Genomic DNA, 24714 nt, shown 5'->3' on the forward strand with positions numbered 1-24714 from the left:
AATCTACCAGTAGTAACACGTGTATACATCTGCTTGTGGAGGTTAGTGCCAAATTAATATAACAGGGGAATTAAGACTGTTTTTCAGCTAAATTAATATAACAGGGGAAGCAAGACTGTTTTTCAGCAATTCCGGTGTTCTTGGGACAAAATATGAGACATTTGTTTTTGCCTGATACCTGCTGGTTGGATGGACAACTACTCATCTATACCACGGCACGTTCTGATCAGGGAAGAAAAGCCTTGGGTCATACAGCCTGTTATTTCTCAACTTCTTAGTACAGGTCAGAATGTCTGTTGATTGAAAATGAGTGAAAAAAATGTTGTTTTCAAGACAGGGTCTATGTAGCCCTTGCTGTCCTGGAACTCACTCTACAGACCAGCCTGGCCTCAAACTCACAGAGATCCACCTGCCTCTGCCTCCTGAGTGCTGGGCTTAAAGGCGGGCGCCACCACAGCCTGTCTTGGGTAAACATTTTTCATTCAAATTTATCACCACTCAGTACAAGACAGGCCAAGGTTAAGCAGCAGTTTATTTGAATACTCTACATAGTAAACATTTGAAGGGGGTTGGTGGAGAACCAGAAGAGGCTTCTTGGAGAACTTTTCAGGCAGGGTAGAGGGGCCCTGGGCAGGCGACCTGTTCACAGAGCAGTAGATGCCCGGAACTTCTGGGTCAAACAGAATACGGCAGCAGTGAGGGCTGTGCACTGGCGAGCCAGGAGCTTCACACTGAGGTCATGGTAGCCTCTCTCACAGGTCAGTTTTGCGGCCTCCACAAACTGCTGATAGGTGTACACCACGTCCCTCAGGTTCCCGGCCACCTCCTTGTGCCGGGTGGAGCAGCGGCCGCAGTCTGTGAACTGGAAGCAGAGGCCGGCCAGCTGCACCAGGTGCTGGAAGGTGACACTCACGGCACCCTGCATTTCCTCGGGGGACTGGTCCATTCTGATCACATGTTGACAGCTGGACAGGAGCTTCTGGGAGCCCATGCATAGGCGGCTCCGGCTTTCTGAAAAATGCCAGGTGCACTTCTCAGTGGGGTGTTTGTTTCCACCCCCCCAGGAAGCTTCTAGAATGTCCTGTAGCTCCAGCAGGCTCTCAGTGAGTTGAGCAAAGCCTTCCGGGGCACTTGCGGGGGCAGTTTTCAGCTGTCTCAGAGCCCTGGAGCAGTACTCTGGCCAGATGTGGTTTTTCCTGGGCAGGGGTGTGGTGCAACTGTAGGCACGGGCTGGCCTCCAGGGCAGGGTCACCTGGCTTCCCACAGATGGTGGCGAGGTAAGGGGGGCAGCAGGGTGTGTCTGTGGGTCCCCGTCTTCTTCCTCTGTCTCAGGCTCCAGGCCTTGGAAGCATGTGGCATAGGAGAGCTGACATCTGCAATGCTCTATACCAATCCCGGCAGGCACCACTTCGTTCATGCCGGCAAAACCGAAGGAGGTGGCCTTGCTGAGACTGGTGGAGTCTTCAGCATGGCTCTCTGGGGCAAAGCACAGGAAAGACCTCTCAGGTGGAAGGCAAATGATAGGATTATCGTCTTTGCTTTCTGCCGGTGAGCCATGGCCGGAATCCGCTGAGCGGGGCTCCTCTTTACACGGTGAAAGCTTTGGCAGGAAGGGAGCTGTCTGGACACAGACTTGCTGAGGAGTGTCCACAGGGGCCGTATCTTCCCCTGTCACGTGGTTAAGCTGCTCTGCCTTGACCCTCCCCAGTGGGAAGGTCGATGGAATGGTCTGCTCCCCGAGTAAGAAATCAGGGCCTAAGTCCAATTCTGCCAATAGTTCCTGTTCCTGGCAGACCCGGCCTAAAGTGTCTCTCTCTTTCCCCTGGGATTCTTTGAGGGAGTAGGACCCAGTCCATGTTCCAGAAGCCTCTGAGGGGAGGCAGCTAGTTATTTCACCTGCTGGAGCCCTAACATCAAGAGCCTGTGGAACATTATCTGAACCCTTCCCGAATTCCTCCGGAAATAAGTTGGCTCCATTTTTGTGTGTTCCTTCACTGCCATTTCCCAAAGGCTGCCGTCCTGGTTGCTTCTCTTCTGAAGCAATGGCAGTCCCTTCTGAATTCACTCCACATGTACCATGTGTAGGGTCATCTCCAGGAGACCCTGGGATTCTGGGGGTAACTTCTTGTATATGGTTTACTAAAAAAGATCCCGATTCCATTTCTGACTGGACCCCTTCCAGCTCTGATGCGTCTCTCTGAGGGACATACTGTGGCCCTGGGCTGTCTGGATTAGGGTTAGCACTAGAGAGAGGGAAGGTGCTGTCCTCAGGCTCTGGGGCAAGCTCTTTGGGGGCAGTATCATCTATATCTTCAAATGGAGATAAGATTTGGAAAGGCCTGATCTGAGCAGCCTGTGGGCTAGAAGAACCTGGGTTCGAATAGTGAGGGTTGTGAGGGATGCTTGTTGAGGAGCTGTCAATGGTGACAGTCACGGGGGTAGCCTTGAGATTCTCTATATTGCTGGGGTCAACTCGGAGGCGAACGGCAGAGATAGAAGACACTCGGGAGTCAATGACTGACTTGGTTTCCATGGTCTCTGGCTCCATCTCCATGATCCTGGAGGCTGGGTTTTTGCTCTTTGTCTCCCCCAGGGAAGCCAGCAACCCCAAGGCCTTGGTCTCTAGGAGGCCTGGCTCACCTTGCATGTCCCGCAGGGAGGACACAGTTGGGGAGGGGGCGGTGAGTGTCAGGTAGGGCTCTCTGTCATAGTAGCACAGATCCTCCATGCTCTCCTGGGAGGCTGATGACTCCAGGGGGAAGGAGACCTGGGAGGTGTGGTCTGTCTGTAGGAAGGACCTTCTTTTCCGCAGGCTCTTGGCATACTTCTTGGCCCCGCCCCGCCTGCTTGGCTCTCCTCCCTCTGGTCCCAGATGCAGGCTTTCCTCAGAGCTACGGGTTCTAGACTGACTCTGCAATTTTTCGGCACTAAGATCGACAGTTCTGGGCCCTGCAAGTCAAGACAAGGAAAGTTACATTAAGCACAGAGAAGCAGAGAGGTTGTTTACACTTGGGTAAGCATGTAGAGTTGTCTGGACTCTGTCTCCTCGTCTGGAATGGGAATAATGACTGCAGTAAACACAACAGTTTTTACGATGCTTGTCCAAGACCTATTTACTACCTTTAGTAACTGTAACCCAAGCTTCTTTTCAGGAGATGACATCTCCTCATGCCCTCTGGTAGAGACTGATGGTGCTAGGAATCAAACCGAGACCCTATGTATGCTGGGCAAGTTCTGTGACACTCATGTTCTCAAACCATAGAATGCTAATCTACAACACTGAAGTGATGCAATTCATAACCCAGGCAGTCAGCTACAAATTCTCCAGAATTTCAAACACACACACACACACACACACACACACACACTTTAAGGGGTGTTAGAGAGATGGCTCAGCAGTTAAGAGCATTGGTTGCTCTTTCAGAGGACCTAGGTTTAATTCCCAGAATTCCCATGACTACTCACAACCATCTGTAACTCCAGTTCCAGGGAATCTGACACTCTTTTCTAGCCCCTGTGGGCAGTGCACAGACATGTGTGCAGGGAACACACACACATACACACACACACACACACACACACACACCCCTCATTTAAAAATTAAGAAAAAAAATAAAACAACGTGTGACAGTACATGTCTATAATCTCATCATTCAAGAGGCCAGACAAGTTTAAGGCCAGCCTGAGCTATACATTTGAGCTTCTAGCCAGCCTGGTCTACATATCAAGACTGTAACTCAATAAATGTTAATAATAATAATAATGAGAAGTCATTTTTGCAGCCACAATAACCTGACAATACAGCTGAGGAATTCTGTTGCCAAGACTCCTGGCCTGACTGCCAGCCATGTCTGAGCCCAGTTCTTTGGGCTTGCTGGAAATCTCGAGGCTCTTAGCTCTTCAAGCTTTTCTGCATGTTGTTAACTCATTTCCGTAGCTGCTGCCGCTTCTGTTGTTACTTGTATTTTGCATGTGAAGGGAGTGAGGGTACTTTCTTTGGATAAACAGGGACTCTGACCCTCAGTCAGTCATGAGCGGTTTGCACACACTGGGATGACCTTTCTCAGGAGAAGCAGTGTGTGAAAAGGTCTTGGAATTTGGGTAGAAGGAAATCGGGATTGCACATTAGCAGGGACTCAGAGGCATGTTAGACACTCACACCAAACATTCCTAACCTGCTTTCGTGGTACTGAAAATCCTACTGAATTCTAGGCCACGCCTCAAACCTCCAAAGTCAGAACTGCTGAGGTTAGCCCTGAGGAACTGACAGATTTAGCAGGGGCGTTGGTGGTGCACACTTTTGATCCCACCACTCGGGAGGCAGAAGCAGGCAGATCTCTGTGAGTTTGAGGCCAGCCTGGTCTACAGAGTGAGTTCCAGGACAAGCTCCAAAACAATACAAAGAAACCCTGTCTCGAAAAACCAAAAACCAACCAAACAAACAAAACCCAACAAGGTTCCTCGGGTGATTCTGACTGGGAGGTGCTGCCCTAGATAGAGCTCACAATGAGACAGGAACAGGACAGAAACCAGGGCGTCAGTTCTAGGCTCTGTGCTTAGCACACTGACCCCCTCCCTATGGAAAGGCGCCACACCCCTCATCCCGTTCCTAGTATACAGGCTGGCTCAGCAGGGCAGAGCTGGGTTGGGAGAGCCCAGGAGGATGTTAGCCGGGTTCTCGTGGGTTGTACTGCAGCTTACCCATTGCTCTTCCCTTCCCATGGTCTACACAGTGAGTTCCAGAACAGCCAAGTTTACATAGTGAGATGACAACAACAGGGAAAACAGAAACTAGCCCCCAACAAACACAAAACTTAAATCAGTCAGCACAGATATGGTGGTGAGCTCACTCATTCATTTGGTGATGACGCCCAGGTGCTGTGTGCATTCAAGGAGTCTTCACACAACTGCACAAGCGAATGCATAACTGCAGGCAATACCAAGGCATAGGCGCAAAGCCGCCACTGCTGCAGAACCTGCGACTGAGATGCCCTGATCTGCGAAACCTGTAGGGGAAGGGCCAGCCAAAGAAACACTCCTGAGCAGAGCCAAAGAGACACACCCTGAGCAGAGTCAAATAAACACACCCCGAGCAGAGCCAAAGAAACACACCTGAGCAGAGCCAAAGAAACACACCCTGAGCAGAGCCAAAGAGACACACTTTGTCCCTGGAATCAGAGTCAGTAAAAGAAACACACCCTGGCCCTAAAACTAGAGCCAAAAGGCTAAAAAGGACCAGAGAAAGAAACACACTTTTGTCCTAAAACCAAAGCCAAATCTATTCTAACCCTGTGCAGAAAACTAACCAGTCCTTGAGCAGGAGCTCTAGCCAATGTGAGCTCAGCATTGAAATCTGATCAATCCCCACCCTGGAAGCCGTATAAACCTTGTGTCTGTTCAGCTTGTGCTGTTCATGCTACCTGGCCACTCTCCTGGATTCTTCCCTCCCAATATACCCCTTGGATGAGCTTTGGGAGAAGATGGAGCAGAGATGACCCTGGGCAGAGAAGGTCCGGCAGGGCTGTAACACTTTTGGCATTCAGCTCTCCACTCCTGGGAGCAGAGCTGAACTGTAGCAACTTTGCCCAGAAAACCTCCTGCCGGAGCAAAACTGCTACACTAGGTGAACATCCCCAGCTGGAAGACCCTCTCCTGCTGGAGCAGAGCCGATACACTGGGGAAGCCTCCCTGAGGCAAGGCTGTAAGCTGCTAAGCTTACTGTGGCCTGTGGTTAGTCCTTGGTTCCCGAGCTCCAGGATACCTTTCCATCTGAGCTGGGTAACACTCAGTATCCTGTGACTCCCAAGTGCCAGAATACCTGTCCCACCTGATCTGTCCAAAATGCCTACAAAACCTGGAAAATGTTCCCTGCAGAATGGACCCCTCGCCTGACACTAGACCATTGATGGGTACCAGTGGCTGAGGATCTGGGCAGACAGTAGCAGGAACACAGGGGGGGGGGCAAGCCGAGGCTCCCACACAGAGCCTCACAGGGTGCCCTCAGGAGCTGAACTGGCTTTTCTGTCACGAGCAATGGGAGCCACAAGAGGGCAGTATCAGAGAGGCACAGGAGAGGCCTGGGGCTGGGACTGCTGTGTCTGCCATGGTTTTCAGCCTCAGAGCAGGGAGAGGGAGTATAAGAGCCTGTGTGTGAGTGTGTGTACATATGTGCGTACATATGTGTGTCTTGCAAGATTTTCTGGTTAGCTTGGCAAGTCTTTCTGTGTGGAAAGACTTTACCTTGGTGTTTTGTTTGAGATGGTATATCATGGATTAACAGGTTAAACATTTCACAATCTTTTTTGGGGAGATACATGAGGAACCCAGCCAACAGATCTCCAACCTTCTGATGTCAGGGACCCTCAGACTCCCAAAGGCCATCAAACACCACTGACGGCTTGTTTGAGGCCCCAGGATCCACAGTGACACAGCTACTCTCTCTACTGGCCACTTCATCCCCTTCTTGCGTGGCTACCTGACAAGGCCCAGCCCTTGACACCTCTTCTGGGAAGCCTTCCCTGGTTCCCACAGAGGGATGAATTCCTCTCATGGCCTCTTGCCCGCAATTCTCCAAACCTCCCTTGCAGCCACGACTAGAGGTCCCTGGAGTCTAGCCTGGCCTCCTCGAGAGTAAACGAAGCCTTCTGTACTCGCTGTCAAGCCGGCCCTGGGATGGAGGCTCACCTGAGAGAGGGTCTGGGGGCGTGAGTTTGTCAGCTGCGTCATAGTACTCCTCATCTGAGCTGCCTTCCTCAAAGGCCAGCGGTGGCAGTGGGCGCAGGGACAGGGTCCCCAGCGCAGAGCCAGGCTGAGCCTCCACCCAGTCCTGCTGGTACCATGGTGGTGGTGCAGCCCCCTGCTGGGAAACCGTACTCTCTGAGCCATCACTCAGGTGGCTGCCTGGGGAGACGCTGGAACACAAGCTGTAGTAGTCCGTCCGGCTGCCCTCATACAACCTGGGGTCTAGCCTGCCCATGCTCAGTTCTGGTCCCCAGCTGCAGGCCCCCGAAGCTAGCCCTTGGGGGCAGTCTATCTTCTGAGGGTTGGCATTCTGGGCCAGGTCCAGCAAACACAGGAAACCATTGGTCTCGATCCCGATTTTTTCCTCTTGGCTGTTGGTATCAAGACCCTTTGAGAAGCCTGGTGGGCCGAAGTGGAAGAAGCTGGAGCCGCTGGAGGAGCAGGCATCTAAGTCATCCTCTTCCAGGGCATCCATGGACTCGCTGGAGCCGCTGGTCCTGCAGCCGCGGCTCTCAGTGTTGGCTGAGTCGGATGCCTCGGATTCAGCGCTGTCCGTCGTGCTGCTGGCCCCGCAGATGCTTGGGCCTCTCCGGGTCACCTCAGGTGTGGGGCTGTCTCCAGGGGGCTGCTCCTCTCTAACAAATGGTCTGCAGAGGCTCAGTTTCACCAGGCGTCGGTCAGACAGGGGCTCCAGGACGCAATCCAGTTCAGAGGACTCCTCTGAGTCACTGCAAGCCCTGGACTCATAACCTAGGATAAATGGGACGCTGAAAGTCACAAACCAACATCCAGATCTGACAGAGGAAAATACAGAAAGTGAGTGACCCAAATCACACTGGATGACTGGTACAAGATCCAAGGATGCCACACCATCAGGTTACCTGTCCCCATCTGTATGAGCCACCTAAGGAGACAGGATGAGTCTACCTCTTCTTCTAAGGAGACAAAGTGGTGGATATTCACTTGGGTTTCCCTTATGAGCTCAGCTTTTCTCCAATTATCTCCCTTGCTCTGTCTGAACAGCAAAATCATACAGGGAATAAAATGTAAAACACAAAATAGATCCTTGATTGGTTTAGTAAAAAGCCAAACAGCCAATATAGTGAGGTAGGATCTTCAGGGCAGAGAGAGTGCTGATGGAGAAGCCAAACAAACAAGGGAAAAATCAGACACAAAACAGACAGAGGTAAAGCCACATGGTAGAACACACACTAATAAGAATATGGGTTAATCTAAGTTTTAAGAGCTACTTAGGAACAAGTCTAAACTATTAGCCAAGCTTTCATAATTAATAAGAAGTCTCTGTGCACTTATTTGGGAGCTGGCTGGTGGGCAGGCTCGTTACTAGAAAGTACACACAGCACATCACTTCCTAACTACAGTTACCCCTCCAAATCTGTAGGTTTCATATACATGGATCCATCCATAGTCTCATAATATCTAGAGTAAAATGCATCTGTGTTGAACATGTATCAGCTTTTCTTCTTGTTATGATTTCTTCAATAACACAGGATAATAATGACACACTAAAATATAAATTATGGGGGTATAGCTCAGTGGTAGAATATGTGATTGTACTATAAACTGTATCAGGAAACTGTCATATGCTTATTTGCACGTGTTTGAGTGCTGACTCAGGAAACAAGAGATGGTCCCACTCAAACATGTTTATTTCTAATTTCCCACCAAACTGGCTGGCCCCACGCTCAGTCACAGGGAGAAATGAGAACAGCAAACCACCAAGGATCTTAGAAAAACCGTGTCCTTGAGGACATCGAGAAGGCAGACTGTTTCGAATCAAGATCACTACTATTTATCCCACAGCATAAAAAAACTTGGGCAGTGGGAACTGGAAGCCAGGAGCTTATCCATGAAGAAGACACTGTCTGGCACGCTCTTTATTTGTCAGGGACCCCATCTGACTTTTTGTTTATTTTTTTCAAGACAGGCTTTCTCTGTGTGACCGCCCTGGTTGTCCTCGAACTCACACAGATCTGCCTGTTTCTGCCTCTGCCTCTAGTGTGCAAGGATTGAAGGCGTGTGCCACCACGCCTAGTCCCAGAAGGAACGGTGTCTCCAGTCATTCCTGCTGGATGATGTAAGCACCAAATCTGATGTCCAACTATATATTTGTTGCTTGCTCTTTCGTTCTTTTACTTTGGCTTGTGATAGACTAATAAACTCTCTCATTCAAAACTGAAAGCATGGCTGCCATGGTCCATTCCCTGTATGAAACACATACATGGCATTGACAGTAGGATAGGTAATTTAGAGTTTTATTTAAAGTGTATGCAAGGATGTGTGCAGGTTATCTATAAACTACATGCCAGCTCATAGAAAGACTGAACACGTGTGAATTTTAGTAAGCACCACATGTCGCGGAATCCATCCTTGTGATTGCTGCAGATGATATGGATGGCTGCATCTCACTTTCTAACCAGCTGTCCTCCTGGGATGACCTATTCCTGTGAGGAAGCATTATATACTGACACTGAGTGCTTCTGTCTACCTCTGCCTAACGTCGTGGGGGCAGCTCAAAATGGGCGGCGACTGTTGCAGGTCAGAGGCAGTTATTAAACATTTACCAGGATGGCCCTGGAAAAGCCCCATCAATAGAACATCTGAAGGGAAGCTGCCTGGGAAACTGTGTTTCTCCCCTGCCCTTTAATCCACCCCCTTTTAATTCTTTCCATGGTATAATTTCAAGTCTCTTTTGCCCCCAGGTGCCCCTTCCTTCTAAACATGTAAGGCTGTGGATTTCTATCGCAATCCAAGAGAATGAGAAAGAGTGCAAAGGTCATCCACGTTCTAAAAGAGTGGCATCTTGCCGGGCGGTGGTGGCGCATGCCTTTAATCCCAGCACTCGGGAGGCAGAGGCAGGCGGATCTCTGTGAGTTCGAGGCCGGGCTGGACCGATAGCCTCCAAAACAATACAGAGAAACCCTGTCTCGTAAAAACAAAAACAAAAAAAAACAAACAAAAAAAAAGAGTGGCATCTCCTTCTGCTGAGAAATAAGATACAATGAATCTTACAGACCATTTTGGGAAACTCTGCTGGGAATCAGAGAGCTTCTAGCATTCCTGGGCATTTAGGATAATCCCAAAGACAAAGAAAGCACCTCTAATATTTAAGAAAGATCAACTGCTTGGTTGGCAATAAACAGGCCTGTCCTTACTGGGGAAAGACCTCACCTTCTTCAGCAGACACTCGGTGAATCTGCTGTCTGTTTCCAGACCAGAGGAAAACAGAGCTAGCCGGGTCCACAAACAGCCGGTAGTACCCGGCAATCAAGCATGCCAGGTCTTTTGCACTGCTGGATTCCAGCAACAAAGTCAGAACCTGTGAAGGCAAAAGGAACTTTTCTGTTTATAGAGGGTCAAGAATCAACGGGACCAAAGAGAGATATTAAGTATACTCAACCATGGTGCACAGACTGGCCCCAAGTGACCCATATTTTCACTATTTCTATTTAGGAGCTAAATCTAAATGACCAAGCATGTATGTGCACATAAGCATATATGCATACCCTGACACACCGTGAGTCCCTCATCCCTAATCTAAATATTGTCTCCTTCCTATCCTCCATGCCCCACCCGCCCTACTCATTCATACGCCTGGTCCCTTATGGAGCTGGCCTATCGCAGGAGAAGGAGGAAGAATGAGTAGAAAATGAAGAATAGGTGTGAAAAACATAGGGCCACTTTTGAGATCATTGGATGAAATCAAAAGGAAGAGTGAATGCAGAACTTCCCAGAAGGGTGCAGGAGATACCTTGAACTACTTATCCAATTTAACTTCCACCCAAATGCAGCCCAGCCAATGGAACAAAGCAGCTTCTTGGGATAATGTAGCCTGTTTGCCATGCTCCATTTGAGGTGGCTCCTTTTAGCCAGGTAAACAGTGGACTTTGTTATTACTCAAACTCATATAAACTACCCTAGAGTAATTTCACACCAAATTCTGAATCTCTTCCCATGTTACCTTAACGTCCTGAAGATACACCTTGACCACGCTCACTTTCTCAGATTCTTCTGTCAGCTCCACGCGGCTGATGTTGGCAAACTCGGCCAGTGTGGACATGATGTTGAGTTTGCTATTGATAATCTGACTAATGCCATACTTGGCTCCAACCAGAAGGGCAATGTAGGATTCTCTATCCTGTAACTGCAGAAGAGCAGAAGGCAAATTAGTTTCCATTCGTGAGCTTGTGAAAACATTGCACATGGTCTCCCTTCCTACAAATTCTTTTTGTTATTTTTGGATATGGTTTTGCTGTGTAGCCAGGGCTGGTCTCAAATGTATGGTCCTCCTGCTCCAGTCTCCTGAGTGCTGGGATTACAGTGTGTGCCATGCCTGGCTCCTCTCTCTGCCAAGCCTGTTTCCTACTTTAACACCTCACCATGACCCTCACCATGACCCTCACCATGACCCTCACCATGACCCTCACCATGACCCTCACCATGATCCCCCGAGATGACTCCTCAGCATGGGGCCACCCACAGCTGAATTAAAAATAAATCCATCTCCTACAAAGTCTTCTATTTATTTTTTACTATTTTAAAATTATGTGTATATATGTATCTCTGTGCACATGAGTTCAGTGCATGTGGAGGCCAGAAGACCGTGTTCAATTCCTTGGAACTAGAGTTACAGGCAATTGTGAGTGGCCAGACATCGGTGCTGGGAACTGAACCAAGGCTGTCTGCAAGAGCAATGCATGCTCTGAACCCCTAAGCCATCTCTTCAGACCGCTTTGCAAGTCCTATTTTCAAGACAAGGATTTCTCTGTAGCTTTGGAGGCTGTCCTGGAACTCTCTCAGTAGACCAGGCTGGCCTCGAACTCACAGAGATCCATGTGCCTCTGGCACCTGAGTGCTGGGATTAAAGGCGTGCCTGTCACCGTTACTTATGGAAATCCTGACCCTTCCTTAAATGCCCCCACCAAAACCCACTGCCACCTGCATTAGCAGCACCACGTGGAATCCCAGCACTTAGAAGACAGAGACAGGAGGAAGTGTTCCAGGTTGTCCTCCGGTATACAGCAAATTTGTGGCCAGCTTGGGCTACATGAGACCCTGTCTCAACAAAACAAAATAAACAATGTCATACACTTAGGGAAAGCCTCAGTCTCCTCAGCCTGAACAGCCCTTTCCTCCACACGGACCCCATGCCAGTTCTGTATGCCTCCAAGAACACTGGGCGTAACTTATTTATTTCAATTACTTATACTCAGACTTCATATTACATGCTGAGCCCTCTGTCAGCAGAGTCTGTATTAGTCTATGTTTGCACTCAAGCCCTGAGCCAGTCCTGGGACCAATTCTTTCCTGAGACAGGAAAAGAAGAGACAGGCTTGGGATAGAGGGGCTAGAGCCTGTGGGAACACTAGAAGCTCTCCCAGTTGCTGTAGTTTAAAAAACGCTGCAAAGAGAAGTCACACCATACAACAGGGCTCACATGGGAGGTTTACTGGAAGAGGAGAGAGGAGGGGACAGAGAGGGGGTCGGGACAGAGAAGGGGCAGAGACTGGTCTCTGAGGACAAGAGTGGTAGGAGACAGAGAGGACAGAGAGAGAGAGAGAGAAGAGAGAGAGAGAGAGAGAGAGAGAGAGAGAGAGAGAGAGAGAGAGAGAGAGAGAGAGAGAGAGAGAGAGATGACTGTGCACAGGGTGCCCAGGGAGTGCTCTCGGTGGCTACAGCTGAGGACATATTGTATCAGGACCCCAAGGGCAGGCCAGTACAGTTGCCTGAGTACTAACACCAGTCCCTTCAAATCCCTCTGTTCTGAGATCTAGGATCTTTCCCCTTTGGGGTCTTGTCCTTATCCATATATTCTGTCCATTTTCCTCATTCCTCTAACTGCCCACCTCCCTTCTGCCTGGGCCGAGGCCAGCAGTCTCACTGGATTGGGACGTCATTGAAAATCATAAAACACATAAAACCTCTCAATTCTCTCCTTACTATCCTTGAAAAAACTTGCCTCTGAGCTGGAAGGTTCTGGGGCTGGTAGCATGACAGAGTAGAGTCCTTGACTCACACCATGAGCACAAATGGCTGTGAAGCTCATGTGCTAGGCTGGGTTCCACAAAGGAAACAGGAGGAATGGGCCCAGGGAGAGGGAGGGCTCTTACCCCCCTGCTGTCTCAGGTCCACATCGCAGTTCATGCGTATCAGGGCCCAACCTGGCAGCCAGTCCAATATTCCTATCTATTGCTCCACGTTTTTCCCGCTGCCTCTATGCATCAAAGCTCCCAAGGGTTCTGCTTACAGCAGACATCACCCCAGGGCTTTTCTCCCATTTTCCAGCCAGACATCGTCCAACCATCTGAAGGCCTTCTCCTTCTTGGACCCAGATGATTCGCAATGGCGGCATCGATCTTCCCACCCACAGCAGTGGTCATAGCCTGTCTCATGGTCTTATCTTGTAGAGTAGCATATTTCATCCTTGATGGAAGAAATCATAACTAATTCAGCTCTGCCTCCCCTAGAATCTTCTACGGGACTAACACCAAGCCAGGGCCTGATAAATATCTAGCTATCTGCAAATATTCAAGGTCCCTAGCAAGCAGGAGTCCATGGCAGTCTGATACATACCATCAGAGTAGCATTGAAGACTTTCCCGCCATATGTCTTGAGTTCCCCAAGGATCTGAAGATAATTTAAGCGTAGCTGAGCAGCAGAAATAAGTTGCTTTAATAGACAAAAAAAAGGTGTTGAAACCAGAGTTATTCACTTGCCTAAAACCCAGGCAATATTGAGAATTTTCCCCAAGGCTTCATGACAGACAACTGGGTGGGTTGGCAGACGCTATGACTGCCTTACCTTCTGTCGGGGTTCTAGCAAATTCTGGTTCCTCTTCATGTGGAAACTAATGGCTTTCTTGATGTCTTTGCCTTTCATATTTCGGAGTAAAGTTGGAGATATAAAATTCTCTATTCCCCAGTCTTTCCTGCCGTGAGACATTGGAGACAAGGGGGCCCATTTTTACAGTGCACTCGATTCTAACAAAGAGCAAATGACATGTAAATCAGATCTAGAGTTCCGAATACACAGCAGTGATGAGCTCTCTCTAGTGGGAGAATACGGACAGACAGAGAGACAGAGGTACAGATACAGAGACATAGAGGTACGAGAGAGGGGCTCTGTCTATATCTATATTTATCTATAAAGGAGTGTTGTTGGGGGAGTCCTGTGTATATGTCAATAAATTACTGCTGGCCAATAGGAATTTAGATAGGTGGGGCTAGGAGTCCAGGAGGATTCTGGGAAGGAGAAACACAAGAGTTCGAGATGTAACGCCATGGGGTAGGAGCCCGGAACTATTCTCCGGTAAGAGACATACTTAGATTAACAATTATGGGGTAATTACTTAAGTCAGGGCTAGCCAGTAAGAAACAAGCAAGGCCAACAGCTTCATAATTAATACAGCATCTTGTGTGTTTATTTGGGGACTACAAAGCGGCAGAGCCCAGGTGACTGGCGGGGGATAAACCAAAGTAGCTAGCAAGGAAAAAGCTTCTCTTAACAGAGTGTGAGTGGGCTTTCCCTCCCATAGTTACACATGATACATGTTATACATATTATACATTTAGGACCTTCTGACCAACCTGGAAATAGACTGGTCTTGGTATTGTATAACAGAGAGTTCACGAATCAAAGCATTAGTTCTCAATCTTTTTAATTTTTTTAATTGTGTGCCTATACTGAGTCAAACTTCCAGGGTGAATCTGAGATGTTTTATTTTAGCAAGTGTGTTCATGTGTAGTGATCAGAGGACAACTTGTGGGGATAGCTTCCCTCCTTCCTCTATACGGGTCCTGGGATCCAACTCAGGTTGTCAGGCTTGGCAGCAGGTGCCTCTACCTGCTAAGCTATCCCACAGGCCTGTTCTCAATCCCTTTAATAACAAAATATGTGTGGCGTGATCATCCATACATAAGAACATTCCCACCCTCTGCTAGGGAACAAACCCAGGGTCTTTCATATGCTAGACAAGCTCTTTGCCCAAACCCACTTGCAACAGAGTGCACCTGTCAGTCCCCAAGGTCAAGCTTTAGAGTGTCTTTAGCCTAGGAGCCTCAGGCTCTACCTAAAGTTGCTCCTCGACTCGTACACCAGGAATAGAACCAGGAGTCTGTTTTGCTTTTAAAATCTGATTTCTCCATAGTATTTTGATGCCTAGACAAGTTAGAGCATTATGGGGTGTTAGCTCTCAGAACTAAGAATAAAGAGGTACAAGGATCCTTGAAAACCTCCCCCATTTGGGGGAGGAGACACCATACAATAGCAACTGGTTCACACCTGTTGGAAGAATTTATTTCCAGGACACCCCTGCCCTTAGGAGTTGTCAACTGACGGCAATTACCAAAGGGACCCTGTGTCATTGCATGAGGAAGTGGCTTCTACCCAGATGGGGGAGCCAGGCTGGGCAAAGGGAAATGGATGGAAAGACAATGGCAGATGGGGTATCAGCTTTCTGTGGAGTCTGGCCATCCTGGCTAGGAGCCAGCAGTCACAAATGTGACACAGCTGCCGCCCCCGCCACTCACTCTATGTACTTCAGTGAGATCTTCTGTGGCTGGGCACAGGCATAAATCCGCTCCTGGATGTGCAGGGCTGCAAGCCGGAGGGCAGAGTTGCACTTCATCTCCACAGCAAAGCGCTCCTGGAGTACATCACTGCAACTCTGCAAGAGAGTACACAGAGCAGCTGGAGAATGCGCACCGTTTTCTCAGGACCAGCAGTCAGCCTCGCGGTCTGGCTCTGTGACCTTAGCTACACTGATAAGAATTTCTCAGCGGTGCCTTCCATTGCTAAATGCATGCTAACTATCTGATAGACATTGCTGGATTTCTGTGGGGTCTAGAAAAGACAATATGGGCTGGAGAAATGGCTCAGTGTTCTTCCTGGGGACCCAGGTTCAATTCCCAGCACCCACACAGCAGCTCACAAACTGTCCGTAGCTCCAGTTCCAGGAGATCCGACGCCCTCACACCAACACACACTGGACAGAAGAGACAATGTGCAGGAATGCAAGCATAGCGCACACAGTGTCATATAAATGCTAATGGAACAACACATTGGCGGTGCTACGGCTGCTGTTGCTGTTATTTCCTGGTACCATTTCCGTAAGACTTGGGCCAGTCAACCCACCACATTGAACCGCCTCTTCTGTAAACTGGTGGTACCTCCTGGATGACTCTTTCCATCCAAATAAAAATAAAATTAATCTCACCCCAGGCAACAGAGGGCAGGTCCAGGCTGGGAGTCAAGGAACAAGGTTCCTAGCCATGCATGGTGGCTCATGTCTTTAATCTCAGCACTCAGGAGTCAGAGGCAAGTGGATCTATGAGTTTGAGGCCAGCCTGGTCTACAGAGTGAGTTCTAGAACAGCCAAGGCTACACAGAAGAAACACTACCTTGAAAAACAAAGAAAGGAAGGAAGGCAGGCAGGAAGAAAAAAAGAAGGAACAAATAAACAAACTGGGTATGGCTTGATTACTATGTGGGGACCGCACATACAGGCTCCTTCTAAGACCCAGTTACGTCATCTCTAGCATGAGTTTCTGAAGCACTAAAGCCCCATTCCGCAATGAAAATGGAAACGATAACAATGCTTAATACTATTAGAAAAATGTATCATCTGCATTGGGGACTAAACCTAAATTTGATTACTCTACTGCAAATCTCCCATCACAGCAACTCGGAGCAGGAATACTGGGAGGAGTGCCAATTTCCTCCAGAAAAAGACAATCCCTCTGGGAGAGTTGTTTAGCGGCCACCAACCCAGAATAACCCAACATGCATCTTTGAGGACACTGGCATGGCACATAGCTCACTCAGCCCAGTCACCTGCAGGTAGAGATACTCAAAAGCCACGGGGTCTTCTTTCAGCAGGTCCAGGGGGTCCTTGGGAACAAAGCACACCCTGAAGAGGCAGCGCGAGTCTAGCGACTCCTCCCTTTCCACCACCTGCCCAGGGGAAAGGAGACACTGTGACCTCAGGGCTCTCAAGAAACCCACTTCACAAGGGAAGGGAGAGGAAGGGAGGCTCCTGTCTGTTTGCCTTTCCCCAGACAGCTCGGCCGTCTCTCTTAGCATGATTTCTTTCCCATAGTATAAAATGTGTAAGATTCAAAAGAGAGACACTTCTTCTGTCAGAGGAACCCCTGTCCATTCCAGTACCCTCCTACAGACAGTCTAGCCCCTCGCCCCCCAGCTCATGCTTAAATACTTGGTCTTCATTAGCAGGGGTTCCTTTGGGAGACTGTGGAGCTTTTAGGGGTGGGGCCTGGTTGGAGAAAGTGGGTCTCTGAGGCAGGGGTGCAAGGGTTATATCTTGGGTCTGCTCTGTCTACAGTCTCTCTGTTTCCTATCTGTCACCACAATGTGACCAGCCGCCACAAGCTCCCACCATGGACAAGCGCTGCTCCCGCTGCCAGGGATGAAGTATTGCAACCCCTAAACTCCGAGGTTCAATACACCTCTCTTTCCTCCTAAGTTGCTTCTGCTGGGAATTTATCACAGCCAGGAGAAAACGAATGCACGAGTGCCAATTTCCACAAGCAAAGATGCAGTTTCTATCATTCCTCACCTTACTCTCCCTTCAAGCGCTTAAACTATTCTTGGGATTTAGTTTGATTTTCTTCTTTAATGCAAATGAAAACACACACACACACACACACACACACTGTGCAGCAGCAGGTGAGTGGTGTGTGGTGATTGGATCATAACTCACTAGCAATGAGGAAGTCTGAGTGTTTTACAAGGTCAAGGCTTCCCATTCCATTCCCCTGCTGAAGAAGCCCTTCAGAGAGTGTCTACTGAGCTTTTCATAGTATACACCCTACAACGATTGGCTGACCTGGCCTGTGTTTGACTTTAAGGAGTCAGTACAATGACTTTTTTGCATGGACAAAGGATTGTGTAGCACGGCTGTTTGGCTTGTCCTATCACGGGCAAGTGTCACAAACAGTCTTAGACATAGGAAACAATGTTCCCTAATAATTCCAAGACAGCAGGTGCCAGGAAAGGCCATCAGAGTCAGATATGTGACTGGGGAAAGCCACCTTACCCATATAAGCCTCTGTATCCACATCTGTAAGATGGGTGTCCTGGACTATGCCCTCATAAAAGCTGATGCAAACCATGCCTGAGTCTTACCCTGCTATCTGAGTGAGTGCAGTAGGCCCCAACCCTAATGTGGCTGAGGAGCTTGGCCAGGCCAGAGCAGGGCGAGTCCTCCTACCTGTCCTGGCCAGAACAGGGCGAGTCCTCCTACCTGGCCTGGCCAGAGCAGGGCGAGTCCTCCTACCTGGCCTGGCCAGAGCAGGGCGAGTCCTCCTACCTGGCCTGGCCAGAGCAGGGCGAGTCCTCCTACTTGGCCTGGCCAGAGCAGGGCGAGTCCTCCTACCTGGCCTGGCCAGAGCAGGGCGAGTCCTCCTACCTGGCGATGCAAACTATGCCTGAGTCTTATCCTGCTATCCCCAGGCTAAGTGAGTGCAGTAGGCCCCAACCCTAATGTGGCTGAGGAGCTTGGCCTGGCCAGAGCAGGGCAAGTCCTCCTACTTGGCCTGGCCAGAGCAGGGAGTCCTCCTACCTGCTGGATGAGCTCCTCCTCATGCAGTAGGTGTAGGCGGGAGATGCTGTACTGCTCTTCCAGGGCCAGTGCGAAGTACTCGATACTTCGGATGGACAGCTTCTCCTTGACTGTGAGGATGATGTCCTGGCAGCAGAGGGGAACAGGGTCACCTGATGAGCAGAAAGACTTCTGGGGCCTTCTTATAGCTCCCCCAGAATGCCCAGGAGGGAGAAGCTGGTGCTGCTGTGTCCCCCGCTAACACAGGCAGGGCCCAGTTCCCACGTGGGACCTTTCCGCCCTGTACCACACAGCACCCATCTATCTTGCTTTTCTGCAGGGGACGCAGTCACCAAGGGGAGGCACCAGCCTTTGCCTCAGATCAACAGCTTTCTGGACAGGGTCCTATCAAGTCCCTCATGTGACTATGAGAAATTGGCTTCAGTTTCTTCTGAGAGGGAGGAAATGACGCCTACAGACTGCCAGGGAGGCTGTCAGATGGAACAACAGATAAGGCTGTGCTGAGCTTTGATGGCTGCCGCCTACACTCACCCTTTCTCCCCAATGGGCGCAACATGGCGAATGCCTCAGGCACTCACGTATGCTGTTGCCTCTGGCTTACACACTGTTTTCATCGCTGTTCACTGGGCTGTTTCTCTCCCTTCAGATTTTAGCTCACACATCACCTCTTCAGAGAGGGACTGTGTGGCTACTGTGTCTAAATGACACTGCCTATTACTCTCAGTTCCAGGGCCATCTTTGTTTGCTTTCCTTTATGGGGATTGAACCTCTGTCCTCATACAAGAGGCAAGAGCTCTCCCACTGGGCTAGGTCCCCAGCTCCTGGGGCATGTTTAGACCCCCCATAATTATTGAATGTCCATTTCTTTAACAAATTATGCTCTTTTTGCAAAAGACGGTATAGCAGGTACACGAGAGAGCTCCAGATTGAGACTGCTCTTCCTCACTTCACCGTGTCCAGACACACGCTGCTTGTTCTCTCCGTGGCTCAGCACCTTAGAGAAAGGCCCTGAGAAGCATTGGTAGAACACAACACTACCAACCGGACTGCTGCGCACATCTATTTCCCCACAGAAGGCACTTGGGACACTCCCTGGTGGGCAGGGTTCCACACACGCTCACTTCTCGCATTTGTTTTCTTTTTCGGTACCGTTTATCCTAATAAACAACTGCTCACTGACAGTGTAAACCTCACCTATGCTGGAGTCCTAGCCAGGGTTTCTATTGCTGTGATTAGACACCATGACCAAAAGCAAGCTGGGAGGGAAAGGGTTTCTTTGGTTCACACTACCACATCACAGATGACAATCAAAGGGAGTCAGGACAGGAACTCAACCAGGCAGGAGCCCGGAGGCAGGAGCTGATGCAGAGGCCGTGGAGGGGCGCTGCTTTCTGGCTTGCTCCTCAAGGCTGGCTCAGCTGCTCTCTTACAGAACCCAGGACCACCAGCCCAGGGATGGCCCTATTCACAATGGGCTGGGCCCTTTCCCACCAATCACTAATTAAGAAAATGCCCTACAGTTGTCTCTTAAGGAGGCATCTTCCCAACTGAGGATCCCTCCTTTAGGATGACTCTAGCTTGTGTCAAGCTGACATAAAAAGCCAGCACAGTTGGGGTCTGTTCCATGCCAATGCTTGGGGCCTAGGAGATGCTCACCAAAGTGCCACCTGTTGAGTGACCACCGTGGATGCACTAGAACTCCCACCAGAACCTCAGACTTAGTAAGCCCCAAACCTCCCCCCCCCCCGACTCCTGACTCCCAGCCCACTCATTATCAGTTCCATTACCCTCCACAACCAAACCAGTGACTAAGTCCTGAGGAGGGTATCTGCAATTCCACAGCATTAATTGAGCACCTACTGTGTGCCAGGCACTGTGCTTACCATGACAGAAAGCCCCATCACTCTTTCTTAATTCTATAGTTATGAAATACGGACATGCATACTTTTGGCATTGCAGACTGACTGCTCAATTTATGAAAATTTTATTATTTTGCTACATTTTATTCACTCATTTTCTGTGCGTGTTTGTGGTTTTGCACATGCCACAGTGTACCTGTGGAGGTCTGAGGACAATTTACAGGTATCTGTTCTCTCCTTCCTCCATTGTGGGTTCAAACTCAGCTTGTCAGTTTTGGTGGCAAACGCTTTTACTGGCTGAGGCATTTCGCTGGTCCGTATTATTGCTTTTTAACTGGTTGGCAAGCCTTACCCTTGACTCTGTCAGTCCCCTTTCCCATCTTTCCCTTGCCTTGAAAGCCCATGCATATTTCCTGTTTGGACAACATGCTGTCCAGCGGCCCCACCTGCCACCCTAGTCTTCCATCCAGAGAGTGTCAGACCACAGCGAACCAATCTGGCTCACTGCTAACTTTGTCGGTAAAGTTCATGAGAACGAAGCCATGCCAGTCACTATGGCATGGATAGGAAAGTTGAGTAAGTGACCCAATGGCCCTCAAAACATTTATTGTTTGGTCTTTTATCTTGCAGATCTAGGGCAGTGGTTCTCAACCCTCCTAAAGCTGCAACCCTTTAATACAATTCCTCAAGTTGTCCTAATCATAAAAATATTTTCATTGCTACTTCATAACTGTAATTTTGCTATTATTAAAAATCATAATATACCTGGGCAGTGGTGGCACACGCCTTTAATCCCAATACTCAGGAGGCAGAGGCAGGCAGATCTCTGTGAGTTTGAGGCCATCCTGGTCTATGGAGCGAGTGTCAGGATAGTTTCCAAAGCTACAGAGAAACCTGTCTTGGGGGAAAATCATAATATAAACATCTGATATGCAGGATATCTGATATTTGTGAAAGGGTGATTCAACCCCCAAAGGGGTAGTGGCTCACAGGCTGGGAACCGCTGCTCTAACTGACATCGTTTGATTGACATTCAGCTGGCTCTGCTGCTGAGCTCTGGGCTAGGATTCATGTCGGCTTAGGCAAAAGCTCTACCAACTGAGCTGTATCTCTGGTCCCAAGAAGGAAGTCTTTTGATTAAGAATTTTCGTCACTTGGTGAGAGTGGGCAGAAGTCCCCGATGAGTTCACTGGGTTTTTTTCCCACTGGCAGAATTTGTCTATGCCCACCACTAAAAGACTTGCTTTATCAAATTTGGCTACTGCAGATAAGATTAACCAGTGTTATACTGGCTAAGCCTTTGTTCACTGTCATAACTCTATATTCTTAATTCCTCTGTGATAGGGACCTTATTGTAAATCCCCTTGAGGTGTTTCTGGCTGCCACTGAAGATTTACTTGCCGTCATCCACACTGCGTTGATTGAAGATGACAGAAGTGGAACCCCGCCTAATTCCCTCACAGAACTTCCCTTCTGAAGCAGAATAATGGGGGAGAGGCCAGCCCAGCCCAGAGCTCAGCAACAGGGCTGGCTGGATGTCAGTCATAAGCCAGTGGATCACGACAAGGTGGGAACCTATGGGGCCTCTTTCCCTACCTACAAGGTGGGGATGGCGCTAGTCAGTGACCTCCCAGGGTTCTTAAACTAGACAGTACATGAGGAGGTTCTCAGCAGAGTGGCTGGCATGAACGGAAGACACCCATTTCTCCCTCCTGTCCCTCCAATGGCTCAGAGCGTGTGGGCTCCAGAGGGCTCCCAGAGGTAGAGACAGGTGGGAATTTGGAGTACCTTGGGAAATTGCAAAGGAAGGTACCAGAGTCAAGTATTAGGTATGTTCCTAGGTAAGTTAGTGCCTGCGTGCGTGCACGCGCACACGCGCGTGTGTGTGTGTGTGTGTGAATGTGTGAACCTGCCCAAGTGTGTGTGTCTTGGCTGCTGTCTATAAACGACAACCATATCATTCTACCTCTGCCTGTTCTTCAGCCCCTGAAGAGCTAGGACCCTTATTTGATAGTGTGAGTGTGTGTGTGTGTGCGTGTGTGTGTGTGTGTGTGTGTGTGTGTGTGTTGTGGTCTTTTATTTGTGTAAGATGTCTATGTAACCCTGGATGTCCTGGAACTTAGCATATAGACCAGATTGGTCTTGAACTCACAAAGATGTTTCTGCCTCTGTTTCCTGAGTGCTGGAATTAAAGGCAGGTTTCACCACACTCAGCTCTTATGGCTTTTAATGCTTTAAAAACAACTCAAATAGTTTGCTTCCTCTCTGCAGCCTCTGACACCTCTTCCTTCTGTGCTCATGAACGACTAGAGCCGTTTCTCCTATCTCTGGGCAGTGCTGTCTGGCAATGGAGGCTTCCGTGGCTACACCCCCTTCCTGCGTGCTCCGCTTGACAATGCCATTTTCCTGGTGTGCGCCTCATCCTCCGTCTGCCCTTGTGGAAATCTTGGTTGCCCTTCAGAGCTGCTCGGCTGCACTTCCTTTTCCTTGCCTGGGCTGATGTGCCGGCAGGAGAGAGAGGCAAGCTATGTGGTGCATGCATGACTTACCTGTCCCATCTCTTGTAGCCTCGCTTTACCTTGCTCTGAATGACTGGAGTTTCTGGGACGCCCACCCTCTGTAAAGCTGACTGAAGGCTCCTGCCGCCCTTTACCAGGCTCAATCACCCCTCTCAGAGAATCTCAAGTGGAGAGTTCATCATGTATAAGAGCATGCAAGGGCCTAGGATTGTTCTCACAGGGTGTTTAGCTAATTTGGTATTGGGGTAGCAGGTGGAGGTAGAGACAAGAGGCAGGGAAGCCCGTTGGTTAAGGGCGAAGTCATAGGAGGTGTAATATGACCTTGGACAAGCTACTTTGCCTCTCGGAACCCTGAGAGCCTCCCCTGCGGGAAGTGACAAAAGCACCTCCTTTGTGGGTGACTGCGGGAGCAGGTGAGACAGCACAGGACATACCTTGTCCTGGGCACTCAGACTGCAGCGGGCACGCCACCAAGTCAGACAGAGGGCAAGCCGCCCGGCAGTCAGGCCATCAAACTAGCAACTTCTCTAAGGAGGAAAGGTTCAGGGTTACTGCTAATACCTTCACAGTTGTGTTTGCCTCGAACTTGAAAGCTTTGGTCTGTCCATTCTCCAGGTACACCTTGAGCACATTGGGCATGCACAGCAGAGAGTTCCCCTGGAAAACACAAGAGTGGTGTTATGTCACTGACACACTCTTCTGGCTCCTGGCATACCAATCCCCAGTTGCCTGGCACTGCCAGTTTTGGAGAGCCCATTGCTGCTTGTTAGCATTTGGGAATTTCTGCACGGAGGATAGATTTGCTTTGTCCAGGGACTCATGGGTAGCGGGGAAGCAGGGGTGAGGCTTGCCCTGTGAGAGCACTGCAGGAGCCGGCCAGTGGTTCACAACCATTCACTGATGTGTGTCTATTGGCTGCCACCCTTAGGGAGCACAATGTGAAAAGTGACGACTGACATTTGTCATCTGTGCTCTTCACATAGGGCCTTGTGAGATCCTCAGACCCTTCCATGTGAGGCTGGTGAGCAATGAGGGTGGCAGCAGAAGCGGGTGCTTCCTTAGCGTCTCCCTCCCCGCTTTACTGCTGGAGCTGGGCAATGAAGCATCCGCAGGGGCAGAGAGAGAAACCCTGTACCTCCACTGACCCCAACCACCACCTCTCGAAGGGACCCTGCCCCTCTAACAGGGCTCTAGGAGTGGAGGGTTAGGACTAGTCTTTAGTAACTCCATGCCAGTCAGGATTCCTGGGAGTAGGGGAGCAGGGCAGCATTTGGGGGGAATCTAAATGACCTCTGAATCGAGATAAAACTAAGTGAGAACCAGTGAGAAAGTCTCTAGTTCCCAGGATTTGAACCAGGACTACCATGGCTATCTATGTATCTCTATGGAGACTCTGGAGAGAAATCCCAACTGGGCAACGAAGTTTCTCAACTCCACCCCTGCCAAAACAAACAAAACAAAAAACAAAGCAAACAAACAAAAACCAAAAAACACCTGACAGCATTTCCCCCATGAGACTCTAGAGTCTTCTAGCATGAACTATCATAGCTCAGTTATTTATTTATTTTTTGGATGCAGTGTTTTTATTTATGGAGGTAAGGAATAGCGTCATATTCTGCCCCGGTTGATTTTTTTGTCAACTTGACACAAGCTGGAGTTATCTGGGAAGAGGAACCCCGACTGAGAAAACGCCTCCATCAGATTGACAGTAGACAAGACCTTAGTACACTTTCTTCATTAATGATTGACATGAGAGGGCCCCGCCCATTCCTCCAGTGGGCAGGAGGTTCTGAGGCGTGTAAGAAAGCAGGCTCAGCAGGCGGGGGTGGGGGGTGGAGGGTGAGGGGTGGGGGGTGGGGGGCGGGGGGCGGGGGGCGGGGGAAGGAACTTGACAGGAAGCAGCTTCTGCTTCAGCTCCGGTCCCCAGGTTCAGGCCCTGGGTTTCTGCCTTGACTTCCCTCAGTGGTAGAGCTGTAGACTGAAGTAAACCCTTGCC

General features: G+C 49.5%; 1 protein-coding gene across 5 annotated transcripts in view; it reads right to left on the reverse strand.

Moving 5' to 3' along the window:
• Positions 1–514: 514 nt before the first annotated feature.
• Positions 515–24714, reverse strand: part of Frmpd1 (FERM and PDZ domain containing 1) — a 169977-nt gene continuing 145777 nt past the window's right edge. For all 5 annotated transcript variants that reach the window (XM_021232300.2, XM_021232301.2, XM_005078749.3 and 2 more), the window contains exons 7-16: positions 23280–23375; positions 18341–18466; positions 16594–16713; positions 15291–15427; positions 13564–13690; positions 13336–13431; positions 10724–10906; positions 9934–10081; positions 6685–7491; positions 515–2949 (exon numbers count right to left, since the gene is read on the reverse strand). In XM_021232300.2, coding sequence (XP_021087959.1) covers positions 644–2949; positions 6685–7491; positions 9934–10081; positions 10724–10906; positions 13336–13431; positions 13564–13690; positions 15291–15427; positions 16594–16713; positions 18341–18466; positions 23280–23375 — 4146 coding nt within the window. In that variant the 3' untranslated portion in view covers positions 515–643. The remainder of the gene's footprint in view (positions 2950–6684; positions 7492–9933; positions 10082–10723; positions 10907–13335; positions 13432–13563; positions 13691–15290; positions 15428–16593; positions 16714–18340; positions 18467–23279; positions 23376–24714) is intronic.

This window comes from Mesocricetus auratus, unplaced genomic scaffold (assembly GCF_017639785.1).
Source record: "Mesocricetus auratus isolate SY011 unplaced genomic scaffold, BCM_Maur_2.0 Super-Scaffold_6730, whole genome shotgun sequence".
Taxonomy (NCBI): Eukaryota; Metazoa; Chordata; class Mammalia; order Rodentia; family Cricetidae; genus Mesocricetus; species Mesocricetus auratus.